General features: G+C 37.3%; 1 protein-coding gene across 1 annotated transcript in view; it reads right to left on the bottom strand.

The window, feature by feature from the left end:
• Positions 1-1766: 1766 nt before the first annotated feature.
• ELP2 (elongator acetyltransferase complex subunit 2) overlaps positions 1767-18947 on the bottom strand; it is a 39304-nt gene continuing 22123 nt past the window's right edge. The window contains exons 12-22 of the mRNA XM_069778776.1: positions 18739-18888; positions 15311-15499; positions 13319-13388; positions 10967-11062; positions 10785-10842; positions 6727-6799; positions 6109-6295; positions 4362-4483; positions 3719-3861; positions 3070-3183; positions 1767-2074 (exon numbers count right to left, since the gene is read on the bottom strand). Coding sequence (XP_069634877.1) covers positions 1918-2074; positions 3070-3183; positions 3719-3861; positions 4362-4483; positions 6109-6295; positions 6727-6799; positions 10785-10842; positions 10967-11062; positions 13319-13388; positions 15311-15499; positions 18739-18888 — 1359 coding nt within the window. The 3' untranslated portion in view covers positions 1767-1917. The remainder of the gene's footprint in view (positions 2075-3069; positions 3184-3718; positions 3862-4361; positions 4484-6108; positions 6296-6726; positions 6800-10784; positions 10843-10966; positions 11063-13318; positions 13389-15310; positions 15500-18738; positions 18889-18947) is intronic.

Below are 18947 nucleotides of genomic sequence, written 5' to 3' on the forward strand. Positions count from 1 at the left end.
ACGCTGGTTTGAGAAGACTTTAGTGGATTCACTGAGAAGATAAAGGCGTAAAAGTCACGCCCACTAAATGCATAGCAAAGTGATATGTGAACAAAGTTAACACCATAAATAAAAAAAATATTAATCATGTGTCAAGGTGTCTCTTGACAACCTCTAACTTAACTGAAAATAAAAAGTGTCTATTACAACAATTTAGACTTGGGAGATCAACAGATTAATCTGATGTATTTCAAGTTGGAACAATGAGGTATATTCTTCACTGCAATTGAGTCACAAAAGTCCCCGGGGTAATGGAATGGATCACTAAATCATGTAATAGCTGATGCTTGTTTAATGACAGCATTTCATAAAAGAAAAGAGAGGGACAACTAATATGACATTTTACTTTTGCCTATGCACAAGAGTGGCTGCATGGCAAAACGTACAAACACTAATTGTACCACTAGTACAGTTATCCAGTATTATCATCAACTTGTAGTTAAGATACCAAATTAGAATTGTGACATAGAATAAAGTGCCACTTTTGGCAGCTTTTTGAAACCTCATAAGTGATAAGTTATGTCTTTCTTTTGCCAGGACACAGTCTATGGTTGTTTAAAAATTCCCGGACAACTAAAATACACTACTCAAATGCTTAAAGCGCACATGTAAGGAAAGCACTGGGTACCACAAGTAAAATGTAGCAAAGCATCTTTGTTAAGAAGTCGGGTTTTCATTCCCCTAAGTCATTTTAAAGAATGATTTTTTTTAATGCTGAAAACAGAACTAAAATATAAAACCCTTTACAACATAAACTCTAATTATTCTGAAAAGAGTTTGGCCCACTCTGAAAGAACTGTACTCTTCATCTAACAATGCAACACAGTAAAAAGTTAAACACAATTCCAACTACTTCTGCACTACCAGTTTGGGTAGCAAGTGGTTCTGAACCAAAAATAATTTCATTCCCAACGTTTAACTAATTTCTAAATTAGACTTTGGAATTAGACAAACACCTGCTGAGGTAAAGGCTTCTTCCTGAAGTACTCACCATCTATTACCATTCTATTTAAATTACAACACTATCGGACAAGAAAGTTAACCTGCTTTCACCAGAATAGATAAGGAGCACGCAAAAGTCAGGAAGAGTCCAAAGGCAGTGTAAGGAACGGCTGCCACCTTTTAGCTCCTGCCTAGCGATACCTCTAAGCTTTTCCAGCCCAAACTGCAGAGGATAGCCCTCAAGCAGAGTAAGAGGTGGCTCTTCTATAGGGCTCTGCTCAGAGAGGGTTCACAGGTACACAGAGGAGACACCAGAAGATGTAAGTGGTCTGTGAGTTAGGCTTTAAGCCCTACGTGACCAAGAAGCATGAGCCCAGCACTCTGCACAGCAGAAGAAAGGAATAAAACCAAGCAGGCCTGTCCAAGCGTGAAAACACAAATTACTCCTTCTAAAGTGAGGCAGTCTAAGACTCAGACCAGGGCTGCAATATACATTCAGAAGGCAGGCAATCAGAGAAAGCAGTGGCGGGCCAACTGACAGTTAAGTTTAATAGCAATAAAGAGTTCAAAAAAATTCAGTACTCCACTTGCAATCCCAAGCCCAGAAGAACCCAAGTACTGGCAGCTTCCCACCTACCCTTGGAGTCACAGGGAACAAAGCTGTCTCATTATCCTTCTCCCATGACCTACCCCACCTCCCGTCCCTCAGTTCACGATATCCACCAACCAAAACATGTAAAATACTTCATACTCCTGGAACTGCAGAATTAGAAAAATATTTGACATTTCAAACTACCACAAAAGTTGCTTTATTAAGTTACATGTCAGATGTTTCACTTTCCATAGCAGAAAACAGAAAAATCAACAATCAAAATGGCTAAAAGCTGAAATAAAATGTTGTGAATCTGTTTTGCACAGATAGGCCTGCTCTCTTTGCTAAAGAGCAAATCTGTTGACATTGAATATCTTAACACAGTGATCAGCTCCACAACTTGCAAGCTGCAACCACTCACTGCTGTTCTGATCATTATGTCCAGCTCTGCCTGCATGATGTCTCCAACATAAACGTTTCACAGCAAGAGCATGACTTCGGCTGCAACGAAAAGAAAGCCATACATTAACTGCAAAATGTCAAACACAGTTGGGCATGTGAGTGTAAACATCAACATTTATATAATTAGTACTCTTCTGTTAACACTACCAACTGAGGAAAAACTGACTTGTGACAACCAGCAGGTATTAAGTTCTTAAAATATGTAGGGCCATTAACACGAACGACATTCTACCCTCTCACTCATCAATAATTTATACAGCTATTGATTTCAAGTTTTACCACATTAAGCTGCAGGTCTACCATCTCAATTACTGAGATATGACAGGCTTCTGGCTTTTAGCCTGCGATTTCCTGTTATCTGGCGTCTCTTTCCAATTCACTTCAAGCACACACAGGCCAAAGTCACCATCAACTTTCATTTCTGGTACTAGCAATGCCAGTATGTGAAAGAAAAATCTATGAGAGTGATTCAAGTAAAACATTCAAAGTCTCTCTACAGAGAGTTTCTCTAGCTGTCACCACAGCAGCACCACATATAGCTTATCATTCCTTTGGTTTCTGCTAGAAGCTGCTCTCAAAAGCTTGCTGTCATCCACTCCAGAAAGTTTTGCTGAATATATATAGACAGTGATTTTTTTTCCCCTGCTCTTCAGTGTTTTCTATCATCTTATTTTATGGCTAAAGGTAATAAAGATTACAAAGCTTTTTTTTTTTTTTTTTTTTTTTTTTTGGTGGGGCCAACAAAGGGTAATACTTCTCAAAGCATTTGCATAGCATGAAGTATTTGGGGGTTTAACCCCCCCCCTTGGTTTTCATTGGGGTTTGCTGGTTTTTTTAAGAAATCTAAATAACTAACATTTTTATTTCTAGGTTTTGCTCAAAAACATCTTTAGACTTTCAGAGATCAACTTTTTCCTAAAAGGATAATAATTTTTGATAAACAAATAAAGCAGTTTCATGTAATTTTATACTATAAAAACAGAACTCCTCAAGAATAGTATTTCCTTGCTCCTAACTTACTTCAAAAGACATACCTGTTATCCATCTCAACACACATAGTCCAATCAGCTAGTGCTGGTTCTTGCCCACTCTGCTTCCATGTGTACAAGATAATCTTTCCATTCTCTAAGCCTACTGCAACAATATATCTATCAAGAGAATAACTGCATTAGTTCTGAAAGAGATTACAGTAGGCAGGTCAGTGAAGCCGGCAATAATGCAAGCTAGGAAGAACTAGCACTCAAACACTGTGTTGCACCTTGCCCTTCAAATCAGTATTTACTTTTCCATGAAAAAAAAATAAAATCACAATTTAAATCAAAGCTTCTTCATAAAAAATGAGCACAGCAGAAGCCTGCAAAATATATTTGGTTAGGAAAAAAATAAGGAGGTTATTACAACATCAGATCAGTCAATATTGTTGGAGGAATGAATGTTTCAGGTGTGTTCATGACACTCACCCCCCCCCCCCCTTTTTTTTTCTTGTTACACTGTTTGGAGAAGTCATCATACACCTGAAAAGAAGGCTAAGAAAGAAAAAGTAGAGGTTGTTCAGTCAAAGAATGGTCAAAATATTTGACAGGTAGATTTTAGGAGCTGTTTAGCCACAGAGAACTCACTAAAGGGGAAAAAATACTAATTTCAAATTAAACACAAAATGGCATTACAGAAAAACAGCAATACCTTCCATCAGGAGTAAGCACATGGCTGATACTAACAGCAGTAACAGAATCCCCGGCATCCAGTACCGTTGAACAAGGCTTGATTGAATCCAACATATTCCCTTCAGTGGTCACAAATAAATTGCACTGGCCCCAGATAATGACCTGTAAGAAAGAGAATCGTCTAGGAATTTTCACTTTAATCTTTTTGTAAATGCATTTACAAAAACATAAGGAATAACTTAGTTAAAATACTTCCAGGGCACAGAACAAAGTGGATGACCCCGAAAATAGTAAACAATGTCTATCTACAAAGATTCAACTTTTTAGACAGTCTGTCTGATTTCATTAAAGATACTGACAACAAAAACAGATTCTGTTATGAAAGTTAAAGAAAAACTTTGAGACCCATAAGAGTTATGTGACATATGCTTGTATTATTGTATGAAAAAAGGGAGAAAGTCCAACTGGCAGACCACAGTATTGTATATACATATTCAAGCACTTTATTTGGCATATGAAAGTCTCACTGATTTCTCTGGTAATACACACAATAAGCTTTTTGTGTATTTATAGAATATGGGCTCATTAGAACACAGCATTTGCTAATCTAAAATACACTTAAAATAGTTCTGGGTTTTTAAAATTACTTTTATATTAAATACCTTTTTGTCCCGACTGCCAGTAATAAAATACTTGCTGTCTGGTGTCCAATCACAAGACCAAATGATTCGACTGTGAACAGCTGTATTTTTGTCTGTGTATGCACAGCAACTGAAGACTGGTCCTGGAATAAAACATAGGGAGGGAAACCCTTGCTCCCACTGCTTAACATATTAAAAGTAATTGTCACCCTTACTTAACTCTATGTAAGAACTGCAGGAATACTTGGACTTTATTCCACTGATCTTTAAAGCAACTGGGAATACTTAGCTCCACATAAATATTTTTTTTCCAACACTTATCACAATGACAATTAGCAACTGTTCAAGACTGTATTAGTCAGCCCTTACAGCACTAAAACAGTAGGAACAGTTTGATCTTTTGCACACATATCTGTTTCAGAAGAATTTTAGTCCAAGTACAAGACCTTCAGGTTCTTTTCTATACAAATTTTCCATAAGAACACTGACTTCAAAAGTTTTAGTATAGTGCAACATTTACCATGTGTACACATATCCCAAATAACTTCACTACAGTTCCTATTTACCAGTAAAGCCCCAAGAGCTCAAATTGTAATAATCTAATTGTAAAGATTAATCTGTTCCCAAAGAGACAGGCTGCCATTTCAATATGCATACAATCAGGCAATAAGTCTGATCAGCAGATCAGCAAATGGGAATGCTTTGCCTAAGTAGAAAAGGCTGTCATTTTGGAGCATAGACTTTGAATAACCACTTCTTGGGATGCCAATACCAGCAGTTTTGCTTTATACTGATAATGATGTTCTTTGTAGACAGAAAAGTTATTGATGAACAGATGAAAAGAGGATTTCCCCTACTTCCTATGAGAATTCATACTCCTTATCCTGAAACATTGTGTAACTACTGTGGACAATATGCCAAGCTTTAGAATAGAAGTCTGAATAGAACAGAAATCTCAAGCCAGGATACAACTGGATACTGTCTGAAGGGGCCAAAACTCACTGCCAAGTCTCTAGGAAAACTACTATAGTAGTGTTTTTGTGCTACTAAGCCAACAGTGCAACGATAAATGTTTTCAGCACAAGCATCTGTCCTAGGAATCCATTAAAGGGTTCAATAGCAATCTCCTCATGATTTTGTAAGGCTCAAAGTCTTAATGAGAAAGTCAACGGAATCTTTACTATCAGCTCTTTTTCCAGACAGAGCCAGTCCTAGTCAAATTAATCAATTGTGTAGGATTATCAGAAAGCCACACCAAAGATAGAGATTAATCCTGTCAAGAGTCTCAAAGTGTCATGTCCTGCAAACAGGGACAAGGCAGCTCTATGCAGGACACGGGTATAGCAAGGAACCTTCCAGCCCTGCCTTGCACAGATCACCGAGACGAAGGTTTTCCTTGACAGAATACCAATTTGATGTTCAGGCATTACACTCCAGCATGTATACTTGATTTCAGTAAATCTGAAACATACAATCACAAGCAGAAGGCAGGAGGACAAATAGCAGACTTCATTACATCCATCAATCAAACAGCATTTAAGGCCTGCTTATATTCTTCTCCACTTTTTAATTACCTTTCTAGCTTTCCTGTACACCATTAATTGCATTTCCTAAAGCCACAGGAGCCTACAACACTCTTAATTCTTAACGTTATAAGGAAAATGGCCATTAAAATATTTTACCAATTCTCTTTCAAATATTTTGAAGCCAAAAATATTGAACAAACCACAAAGTCTTCAAATGTGTATATCCACTTTACATATCTTACCTGACTCTGATGAGTCTTGTTTCCTCCACAGTGACCAATTCCTGTCTCTAGAAACAGCTAATAAAAATTTGTCATTAGGAGAAAATGCCAGCTGAGTAACAGTCAGATTGTGAAATGACAAACTCTGCAATTTCTTCCAAGAAGTAGCGCTCCACAAAATAATTGCTGCATGTTCTTTTTTTGAAGCCTGTATTAATGAGCAAAATATCAGTGAGAATGAAAGCAAATATAAAAATCACACATTTCAAAATACTAAGAAGTTAGGGGGCTTGTTTTAAGGCTTGTAATCAAGTTAGAATCAGCTTTCCTCTGGGAAGTTTCAAGATTGTTTCACTACTAATTTCTACTAACGCTGACAATATATCAGAGAGAAAATGTTTTATACCTGTATTTGTTAGAATTTATCTTATTAATATCTTCAAATGAATCATATGTAATTTACTAATAATAGCTTATCTGCATTCAGTCTCACCTTTGCAAGGCAACTGTCATCTGTACAAAATCTTTCACTTTTAAGTGAAAGAACAGAATTTAGCCCAAACTGAATTCTGACTCCTGCTGTCAGCCCTAGAAATCTGGTGGCACTTTTCACTAGATGGTGCTAGAATCTTTTCTTACCTTACATGCTGAGGCAATTACAGTGTTTGAATTATTGCAAGCAACAGAAAAAATTTCATATCCATGCCCATATCTGAAATGAATGTGAAAAGATATTTAACACGTTACAGTCATTTTTGCAGTACGTATCAAGGTTCTTACTTTGATTTAAATCCCTTTGCAAAAATGAAAGGCACCTGCCAAGAACTTCCCACCACTGTTTCAGTACTACATCCCAAACAATTCCTAATAATGTTCAGCATTCAATATAAACATGTGCATAAATTCTTTCACATTGAGGAACTGACTACAGAACAATATCTCCAGCCCATTCCATAGTCCTAAAGCATCAGCACTGCAGAAGCTACACTAATGATTAACAAAGCAGACTAAAGTAGGATTTAATGTATTCTTATTTCTTGTAAAGCAATTTTAACGCTACCAATAAAAATCAGAAGCCGCATATTTTGAAGATCACCAAAGAAATACACCAAACACCCAGCCAAAGGATGCCTGTTCTGTGAAATACCAAAAGAAGACTTCTGAACTAGAGGACAAGAATCATGTTGGAAAAGGAAAACAACACTGTAAAAAACCCAAAACTTCTATCTTCCTCCAGAAATACATTTTTAATCAGTCTTTGCACAAGTTCTACTGGAATTCAAGCTCACATTTCTGGACTGGGATTTAACTAATAAGCAGAAATGCCACACAGGCTAACACAAATTCAAATCAGTCACAAAACAGACTAGAGGTAGGATAAAATTGGAGATGGAATCTATAAACAGTGGACAAATATCAGCTAAATACCAGTTGCGGGTGGGGTTCCTTTGATTCCTAGCTCTGAAGAGATGGGCAGCTCTTTTAATAAACTCCTTTGGTCAGCAGTGTTGCAAAGAAGTTCTTATATGGGATTGATGTTCATGGGATTTCACTTGCAGCCAAAACAGCCATCTGTTTAAATGACAAATTACTGTCTGTATCTGTTGAATGGAGTCCAGAAGAGTCGCTGCTGGGCATATTCCATAGGCAGACACCCACACTCCTGTCTGAAGATTGGGGATGCACTGCCTTTTTGTGAAGAGTAACTGTGCCTGGACCTTCAGGGGGGAGAGGGACTGGTGGCTGCACTTAATTGGAATGTTAATTTGCAAATTTGATTGTACCTTATAATGATGAAGGTATTATTGCGTGTCTTCCCCTTACTCTGTCACCAGCAGAAGTTTTATCATAATGCTTACTTTTACAGCATATTTCTGGAGACTATTTTTTAGTGAAAACCATTGAAAGTCAAGTTTCTAAAACTGAAATGTATTTATTTCATGAAAACCATAAATTTCCCGAAATTCCATGCAGGAAAAATAACATGTGGAACAGCTTGTGAAACAAGTCCTCAGTTACTTTGGTTTTATCTCCTAACTGTAGTATTGAAGAGCACTTGACAGAAACATTTTCAGCTACTGCATGCAACTTTGTTCTTGCTAAATAGAAGCACTGAAATGTAATCTTTCTCTTTAAGTTAAAATAAAACCTAAAATACTGTCTTTTGCAAAGCCATATGAGCAGGACTATCGTAGGTCAGACCGACAGCCTGTATAGCCCAGTGCAGTCTCCAGTAAAGCGAATAAAGTTAGTGGCAATAGGAGATGCTGTTTACAAGAGTGTATGAGCCTTGCAAGTACAGAGGCTCCAGCACAACCCCGTCCCCTGCCCCTATACATGCAATCCAACCCCCTCATTATGTAGTACACCACCAAAAAAAGGTTCACAATGGAGAGAAGCAACTGCATGAATGAATAATGAAATTATATTTTCAACCACAAGTGATATTGCCTTAGCAATGTACAATTCATAGCAGCTTTCTATGCACAGGTAAACCGGCTGGACTTTCAAGGTGTCCAGACAAATGATTACAGTAATTTTCTAGTGTCAAAAAGGATCTCTCAAGACTTCCAAGTGTATTACATGAAATGTACATACATATAAACTTATATATTTATGTCAACACTTAAGCTTTAATCTCAGCCTGCTGCATATAAACTCTCTATGGTAATTTTCCAAGAAGATAAAGATTAGCATACTCTCACAGGATTTAGCATATTTTTATTTTAAAGTTGTTAGATTATGTAAAAAATTCAGCAAGTTCTTCGTACTAAAACCTACTCAAGCAAACACTTTTCAAAACCCAACACTAATCCTTCAAAATTCGGTGTTGAGTTAGAGCTGGGAATACACAAATGTCAGTGACAAACAAGCTATTTTTAGCTAGTCAGCCCCTCACACTGTTTTTCTGCTGCTATGGCAACTTGAAATCCACATTATGTGATTTCATGTTACTTCTTTCAAGATTATCCTCAGAAAAAAAAAAGAAAGTCTATGAATGCTTTACATCTTGTTGCCCTTGCATAAAAGAATCCCTATCATTAGCAGTGTCTCTAAAAACAGGAAAAATTGCTCAGATAAGTCACCTGAAGACCATCATAAAATGCAGTTATTTTAATGAATGTAGGATATAAAAGCAGATAGGCAGTATTCCTGTAGCAGAATATCAAAGATTAATGTCTCGCTAGACTTTGAGAAATGTCAAAGGCAAATGAAGAAAAATTTTGGCCTTGGCTCCTTTTCACTACTTAAAGAGCCCTCATCAAACCACTTACGTGAGTGGGTGCATTAGTGGCTATAGCAAGCACAAGAGAAGCATTTAATGTAACGGTTGGAAATTACGAAACGTGTAGATACAGTCTAATACCCACCAGCTTCCCTCTCAGAAGCACTTCTGAGTACAAACACAATGAAAGAGCTTAAAAGCATACAAAGAAGATTAACTGCCCAGTTGAAGGTAAAGATGAGCTCCCACAAAACCTCCCACTTGGTCAAATAAAAGCAACCTGCAAACTGTTTTCCCAAAGTTTTTTATTTCCTGTCACCCCACCTGAAGTCACAAAACTGGTAATGTATAAAGGTAGCTGTAATCATCAGCAAAGGCTCAACATTCCTCTTGTTCTTGCCTGAAATCTTCCAGGAGATTCAGATAAATGAACCCACAGGAGTTTGAGACAATTCATTTCTTTGTGCTGTACTTTGAAGACTGATACTAAAACTTTGAAGATTGTGAAAGCGTAGCCTAATGTTACTGGGATCCTTAGGGAACGAATAAGGTGACAACCTTTCTTTGCAAATCGTTGTGAATCTCAGAAACAAAGGAACAAAACACAGCTGAAGAATTCTAAAACACTGCAACCTCAAAACAATTATTGTCATGACCACATAACCCTATTATCTTTGCAACCCACAGTCCCCTTGTCAGCATTGAATACCCAAACAGGGTTTGTAACCATCTTACTCAACATCATCACTTCGCTCTGCCGCTAGACACATGCTATTCTGGCTGCTGCTTCCATCTATTGCATCTTACAACTCTGTTAGGCTTTAGATGGAAGCTTTTGATTTGATGTCTCAGACTTTACTTCCATACCAGAAAGACAAACTTGATCTGCAGGTCTGCACCATAAAGTGGAAAGAAGGAGAGAACTCCTTACACAGAGAGATCTTCAGCACAGACAAGGTTTTAAGCAGATGTGCTGAGTGGACAGACACAAAGGCTGCAGCATGGAAAGAGGACCATGACATTCCGAAGCACAGGTAAGACCATGAAAACGTGCCACAGTTCCTTACAGCACACCAGAAACAGTACTGTTCTCTTGGAACAAGGAGGAAAAAAACAGGGATCAGTGCCCTAAACAGACCTTCAGGAGACAAACGTCCAAAGGGACAACGAAAGTCTGATAATTACAAATTCAAAAGAATAGCTTTGTGCTAAAAAACACATATTTCACTGGGACAGAAACAACTAGTGAAATAAAATTTTGTGACACATCGGTCCTAACTGCCATTTTCTGCATTGTTTCCTAATTTTTATATACATATAATTTATTTATTTTACAAGCAGTACAGTACACATGAAGCCAAATCAGGTAGTAAAATAGGAAGAGTTACAAGACCAGAGTACATTAACATGTAGCAATAGCTTTCTGGAAATTTTGCAAATTAAACAAAAAAAAAAGAAAGATAAAACTTACAACTTCTGAATTTCAGGCCACAAGGTATTCTGCAGTAAGTGATCCTCCGGGGGAGGTTCTGAAAGACATTTGTACAACATACTCAAATATGGTACTAAATAATCTAAAATCAGCTAAATAAGATTTAATAAGACCCAATGACCCTAATTCTCTATTTCATACAATAGAAATCAGCCTCATACCTGTAAGGATCAAGGGTTGAAAATAAATCTCAGGATACTGATTCGAAATGGTATTAAATGTTTCTTCATCCTCAGCTGGTTGAACAGCCATATCTCCTATTCAAAGTAAGGACTTTGTTAGCGAGAGAGAACGTACTTGACAAGAGGGAAAATATGAGCTCTTATTATACAAGTAAAAAAATCTATTGTTTTTACAATACAAGTAACTAAAATTAGGTTTCTCTGCTTCCAGAGTTACAATAATATGAATATTAGAATCTAGTTATTTTAATGCACATGTGAATGAAGAGGAGAAGAGAGAAGGGGGGAGGAATTTAACCTCTGGACTAATTCCATTCTGAGACTGACCTCTCTCCATCAGCAGTCTTTTAGATGATCCTTAAAGAGACTTTCATTTACCGGAAAGCAGCAGTCACCAGTTGAACCTGTGCTTCCCCAACATTAAACCTTTCCTTCTGCATTTGAAAATGTTTAAGGCACAAATCTGAGATACAAGTGATGAATTCCTAAATTTAATGTAGACCCCTAAATGAAAAGCCATAGTTGCAGAAGTATATCCACAATTTGCAAACTTCAGCAAAACTGCCAAGGGATCAGTCCTTAGCTTTAGGCAAAAGTACCAGAAGCAACTGAAACTACTCCAGTTAATTTTAAGTTAAAATTCAACTCTGTCCTTCACTTTGATGGTGTTATTTAAGAAAAAGGTACAGAGTTGGGGAACAGTTGCTCTCAGACAGAACTTTAACTTTTTGCCAAATGCACATTTCAAATATGGCAGTTTAAAAAAGCAGGTATAGAAGAAGCAAAACAGAAAGACCTTCTCATTCATCCTACCTTCCCTCCCCTTGAAAATGAAATTAGCATTTCCCTCTGCAGATTCCTCTGCAGAATAAGCAAGAAGAGAGGTCTGTGGGGCTTTAACCTAAGCCATCAGTGCTGACCGCATTGGGTGGGCAATGGTGGACAATGCAGGAAAATTTGACAGCTTTTCTACTCATAGTGCTGCTTCTGGCTGTGCCACGTGAAATCAATGGAAATTAGTTTTTCTCTGTGTGACTGTACTCTAGGAGAAGGAAGTTTTGTTCCCCTTCTCTGTGGAAGGACTCATGAGAAATCAGAAAAAAGAGTTTTTGCCAGAACACATTTTACAAGTTACTTCAAGTACGACAAAGCTATTTTTCTCTCACAGGAGGTTTAGGAAAATTTAGCTGTATTGCCATTGAAGACCCTGGAGACAAAGCTTATTAAAATGCTTCCTTTTTTAATTCACACCTTCTGATAAAGCTTTAAGCAGAGAAAAAACAGGTCTGACCTCATTTGTAGATTCCAGTATAAGTGCATTTTTACCAGAGACTTTGTTAAACACCAGATTACCAGTCCCATCCCCAGTCTCAAGACACCACTCAGTTATTTTTATCATTCTAGACAGATGTTTGTCCCTTCTTCCTTGTTCCCCCACAATGCAATCCCCACCACCTCTCCAAGAAATTCATCTGGTGCTACACCAGCCGTTATCAACAGAACCTTAGTTACTGCTGGCTAATTCTTCCTTCCCAAATACTTTCACAAAGCATGATTTTATGGCTATTTTCACTGGAACAGCAAATGTGACTGATCCCCCTCAAAGCAGCATTACTTCTGTAAGCTTCTACAAAGGTGCTAACATTTGAGGAGAGTGTGAAAAGTAATCCAGAATGTAGTTTTGGAGGTCAAGGTATTTTACAGAGCAACCACAAGTAGCAGCAGGTAGTCCTGCTTTAACAGCGCTGAACCTAGCTTTCACAGCACTGTATTGAACACTAATTTTTTTTGTCTAAACGTCATCAATCTTCTCGGGGCTGGGGGGGTGGTATTGAGCACGGAAGAAACACAGGAACAACGGCAGGTGGGAAAATTCTAATAATATCCTGCCCTGGCTACTCCCAGACCCATCACAGGAGAGCAATGAGCCCCAGCATCCATGTGAAACTCATCAAGATCAGTCAACAGGAGAGGCTCTCAGGAGCACTGTGCAGACTGAGTGGGGTTACTTCCTACAGGGGTGCAGGACACAATATGGAAAGCAGGGAAAGAGCTTTTGGGGTTTGCACAAGATATTAGGGGATGTTTAGGGGAGAAACCAAAGGCAGAGAAAGGGAGGAAAGATTCTCACTTGTGCTTTTTTTTATTTTTAAGCACCATATTTAGGTGCTACCAGAGAAATAAACACTTTGCACAATTTTATGTCCAGATCCTAAACTTGCAGTCAAGCTTACAATGACAGACCTAACAAAAAGATGTACGCTAAAACAATCATTTAAAAAAACAGTTTCCACAGGAAACACCATCACCTTTATTTCTCATTAGCTATACCTTCAAAAACAGCTTTATTGGATAATCCCAAAGCTGGCACAGTTGCACCTTCTGGAAGATCAGGTGATTGCTGAATTTATTAAAAAAAAAAAAAAAAAAGAAGAAGGTTATACACAGATTGTCTTGTAGGTTCAGATTTCAAAGGCCACAGTTTAAGAAATCCCTATGCTGTAAAGCATGCATCTTCATCCCTAATAACAGGTTTTCTTCCACAATTTTATTTATTCTAGGATATACATGATAATTAATCAATTAACTGAGAGCACTGCAGTTTTTAACACAATAGGACTGGGAAATAGTCTGTTCTGAGGTGATATAATAAAACAGCATTTTGGAAAAGTGGACAGAGAGTTCAAACACAACTCAGCACAGAGATATGGCTGGAGTATTTGCCTGTTTAGAGCAGCACAGAGGAAAGACAAATCATCAGAAAGAAAATAATTCCATAAAGGTATGGGGGAAAACCCCCAAATTTAGAAAGGGTAAGTGAACTTGCGGGCCTTTGTGCAAAGATGGAAAAAGATTAAATTTAATAGCTGTAAACCCCCTTCCTTACAGTGTCTTTGAAAAGTTCAAAGAAAGAACATTTTACAGAATTGGATTAATAATTTAGGTGGCAGCTTAAAATACTATGTTATTTATTTAAATGTTCAGAATTTGATGAGAAAATGTATGAGACACACAGACCAGTCTAAGGCCTCTAAAACAAAAATGGTTCTTCATTACAACCCGAAGTATAATACAATCCCATGGATTTGAAGTGAACATAATCCTATTCAACCCTTTTTGAATATAAAGCTGGCTTTTTAGGTTTTAAGTACTTTTTGGGGGAGGGCGTTTGAGCTAAATTAAGAAAAAGCTTACCCACTTTAATGAAAAAAAGCATTCACAGAAAACAATTTCAATAAAGCTATATAACAGTAGCTGAATCATCAGAGCTCATAAAGCCTTCCTCTTTAAACAAAGCCCATGTGGTATCATGAATCAAAAAATAGCACTCAGAGGAAGAGCTGATAAGGAATGTCTACATTAAAGTAAAATAATGACATCTGCCAGCATTAGAAAAGCACAATGTTATTTGTACAATGTCATTAATGCAAATGCTTACAAAGTCTTACGGAATTAAAGCGCTAACAGCTACTTATGTAACTTCCTGCAATCAAAAATGAATAGATTTCTTTCCCAGATACTTCAATTGTTAAATGAAATGCAAAGGATAATCCATCTCTGGGAAGCTGCACAGAAAACACCACTTTTGAGCCAGAAATGCAAAGAGTATTCAAAGCACTGCACAGCAGCAACTATCCTGAATGAGGTCTGCTCTACAGAATGCAGAGAAAAACAGAATTAGATCTTAAAGCAAATGGGGAGCAAACAAAGGATGGCAACTCTCCAGTCTTATCTTTCCACAGAGTAGGAAAGTATACTTATCGACAACTAAGAACTGGAATGTAAAGGCCTCAAGAAAATTTCCAATGCCAAGAGGAAATAAAGCATGAGCAAGTACATATTTATAAATATTTATATGTAACAACTAACAATAGTGCTGAAAGCTTTACGCTATTTCCAAGCATACAATTAAAAAAACAACACATAACCACAGAACAATAATTACATCTAGACAAGACTACTACACCCTTAAATTAAGGAGAAGCACATTCCCAGGCTTTATTGTTTGCTTTCAAATCACCAAGTGTGTACACTAGTCTACTTGGTCTGAGATTTAAAATTTACCCATACTCTTTGCAATCTTCAGACACTAGGTCTTGTTTAGTTTCAAATACAACCTGTTTTATAAGACACCACCATAAAAATACATGTGAAATAACACATGCAGAAGCAAATAGAAGGGAAAGAAAAAACAAGGTTAGGGTTTCAGAACAATTAGAAGAATTTTTATGGAGTTTAGTGCAATTTGACATTTTCTAAAGCATTAATTTTATTTACATGAAAGAAGGCTGTCTTCATGGAGCGTTGCTTTAGCACACTTACGTGGGAGCACAGTTTCTCCATTGGAATACCAGTGATGTTACTGAAATTCTCTATAAAATTCTTGGGAGCACGAAAAACTCGAAGCACTTTTTCATCTGCTCCTGACACAAACTGAAACCGGCCGATCATTGCCAGACAACGCATGTCGTATCCATGTACTTGAGGCCTTGCGATTTCATGCCAGGTTACCTAAATGAACAGACACGCAGTTAAAACACAATTCTTAACTAGAGAAGCAGCAAGATTTTGAGTTCCAAAAAAGTACTAATACTTTATTTGCTGACTTTATTAACATAAAGGAAAGTTAACAGCAACCTTCTACTGACCTTCATAAAACTGATGTATGCTCACGTACATCAATTAGATCCTATTTTTCCACCAAACAATTCCTGTAATTAGTAAACTGTGCCCCTGCACAGATATGTTTAAGGCATTTGCTTACCTTTGTTACTAAGGGCACATTGCACTTACTGTGACTTCTTTGTGCTAGACAGTTAGGAATAGGACATAATTTGCTTAAGGAGGATTGTATGCTACTTACTGTTTTCAAAACTGTATCTCTGAAAGACCTGAGAAAGGTAGTGATAAATACCTTGCTTCCTTCATGTCTTTCACAAAGCACAACAGCACTGTGGTCTGCGGGCTATAGGTTCTTACTTCCCCCCTTTCTTTAAATGTTTGGTTTTAGTGAGACCAGCTTTGCAAAAAACTGACAAAACCAAAATAGCGTCTTATAGGAAAAACAACTAGAAAATCCTGATGATTTTAGATGTGTTTTCATTTGAAGCGTTAATTTTTTTCTAGTTTCCTGAAATATTCACATCCACGCTTCAAGTATTAATCCAAGAAAACCAGAATTAACAGCTAACCAGAAATTAGATAGACAAGTTAGTTTTATAGTCACACTAAGCAAATAATATTAGCAAAAAAAGATATTAAATTATTTAAATTGCTTTTCTAAAAATCTCATTTATTCTACACATGAAAAAATTGATTCTTAAAAAACCTCCTTTGTTTTCTGGCAAATACACTTTCATGAAAAGATTTTTAGTATGTGTCATTTGCTACTACTCCTACATGATACTTCAGTTGAAGAAATACAGTGTGCACTTTTGAGTTAACAACTAGCAGAACTAGAATTAATTTAATCAATTAGAATTAATTTAGACTACTTTAGTATTACAGTGCCTAGAAAACTGCAGCCAAGACAGAATTTACATTGTACTAGATATCATACAAACACAAGGAAAGGGATTACATTGACTGTAAACTGCATATATCACACTAAAAACTCAATTGAGTTTCAAATGTCAAAGCTTCCAATAAAACCTGAATGGGATATTTGAGAGATCCTACAAAATCTCATGTTTTCACAAGAGCTTGATTATTTTCCAATGAGAAAAAAAGCATTCATTCTTAAAAAAACCCCAAACAAATAGTGCAATAAACCCTTCTTACCCTTTACTAGGTGCACCTTTGCATACTTTAGAACACAGCACATAACAGGAATGAAAAAAACCAAAAAACTCAAACCCCAAAACAGACAAGGAGAGGGCTGCATAAGTCACGCAATAAGCTTCTTCCAGAAAAATCAGGGTGCAAAATTCCATGACAAATTGAAGCTGATTGTTATCACTCCTTTCTGGTATTTGAATCCAGCATAATATCAGAATTGAGATTTTAAGAAGGGATAATTATTTGCATTTAACACTTAGTTCTCTTTTTATAGAGAAAAACATGAATATTGAGCTGTAATACTAACTTTTCACAGATATCTGAACCATCCATTGTGTCTTGTTACGACAAACATCAAATGTCACCTGTTGTAATTTTTCAGATGTGGAACTCAGTATGGTAAAGAAAGCAAGGCACTTTAAAAGCCTATGTTTTCTAAGTTCACGAGCAGCAGAACTAAACACCTGGTTTTCATGGTTCAAAAGTCCTGAACACACCACGTCAAATGATCCATTTCTGTCTCAACCCTCCACGTCACCCCACTGACAGGATACTATAGCTTTCTCCCACACACCATGCAGCAACAAGTGTTAATGCTACTTGGATTTACACCTGGTCGAACTAGCTGGGTGGCTGCTCAGTGTCAGAACAAGAAGGGGAAGTATAATAATTCAGTTCACACCAAACTTAGATAGGAAGACTGCAATCACTCTGCTAAATCAATTAATTCAAAAGTTTCAGGGACAGCAAGAACAGCTGTATAGCTAAATCATACAAAGCTCAGTTCTTTCAGAAAATAGGATAAAAATTTAGCACGCAGCACACATAATGAAGAGTGGTACTCCAGGAGGTCACAGAGAACATGATATTGACAAGTCTTTTGAATGCTGCCAACTTACATCATGTGCTAATCCTGGATTTTGTTTCCATATGTCAAATCCAACATGCTATCTTTTCCACAGAGGTGTTGTACCCCCCCAAACTGGAGATTAGGGGAAGAGGCAGGGAAGGAAACTGGAGATGCCCTTCCTACAACACAAGGCAAAGCTTAGCACTTGAGCTGGGATTGCCACCACTTCTGCGTGGCCTGGAAGAAGGAAATCAAGGAACCCATGCCAAATTCACTCTCCCAAAAACATCAGACATCCTGTGCTGGTCTGCACTACAGAAGCTTCGATGAGACAGTTGTAATAGTTGCCCTTTGTCTCCCACGACTAATATTACAGCTTGCACAGGGACTTACATGACTTCCATCAGTATAGTTTGTGCCAGTTTCCTGAATGGAACATTAGTACTGTTCTGCCACGAAAAGCTGTATTTGTAGATGAGGAAAATGCACAAGCAACTAGAAACAGGAACTTTTGCATTCCTAGACAGGGTTTCCCACACCAAAATTTAGACTTATTTTGGAACACACAAAGTTATTCAGGAATAATTCTTCCTGAAAAGTTGCTTGCACAGGTACCAACTGCACTCATGCAGTTCAGATATCATTCCAGTAAAACAGTCAGAGTCATAAACAAAGTAGTGTAAAAAATACCGTGAGAACTTTGTTTAGATTAAGCTTGTGTAAAAAAACACAACCAAAGTTGAGTTTCTTTATGATTACCTGCAGCAGTGCTTAGCCAAGTGTTAAACAAGGACAATAGATGGTTATTAGAATCAGTCATGTATTCCTTCTTCAGAATTAGTGCACAGCCTGGTTTTTAAGACCCTGGGAGAACACTTACTGAAGGTAACACAGAGGTGAACTTAGGATTAAACAGCTATGTGATTGCTAAAACTGTGCCACTAGCGTTTTTAAAGTGAAAGGAGCACATGCTGAATGACAAAACCAAGCATTTACACAAGCAGTTTTGAACAGATCATGGCTTGGGGAAATTTAAGGTATGAGTTATAGTCAGGTGACTTGTTCCAAACTCAGGACACACAAGCCCTCTTTACCAAGCTCACAAAATCTTTTGAGATTGTACCTCTGTCTCTTGTTTTCTTTTCCATGGAGCGAAGAGTCTAGTAGTTTGATCTGAACCAACACTGATGATAAACTCTCCTTCTGGGTCCCACTTTACATCTTCTACACTGTTAAAATGTCCTGAAATCACAACTTCTGGAGTCCATTCTTTCTGTTAGAAAAGTCACCAAAGAAGCAAGAAGTTTTCAATTGACTGATTGGCATATTCTA

This window comes from Haliaeetus albicilla, chromosome 3 (genome assembly GCF_947461875.1).
Source record: "Haliaeetus albicilla chromosome 3, bHalAlb1.1, whole genome shotgun sequence".
In the NCBI taxonomy this organism is placed as follows: Eukaryota; Metazoa; Chordata; class Aves; order Accipitriformes; family Accipitridae; genus Haliaeetus; species Haliaeetus albicilla.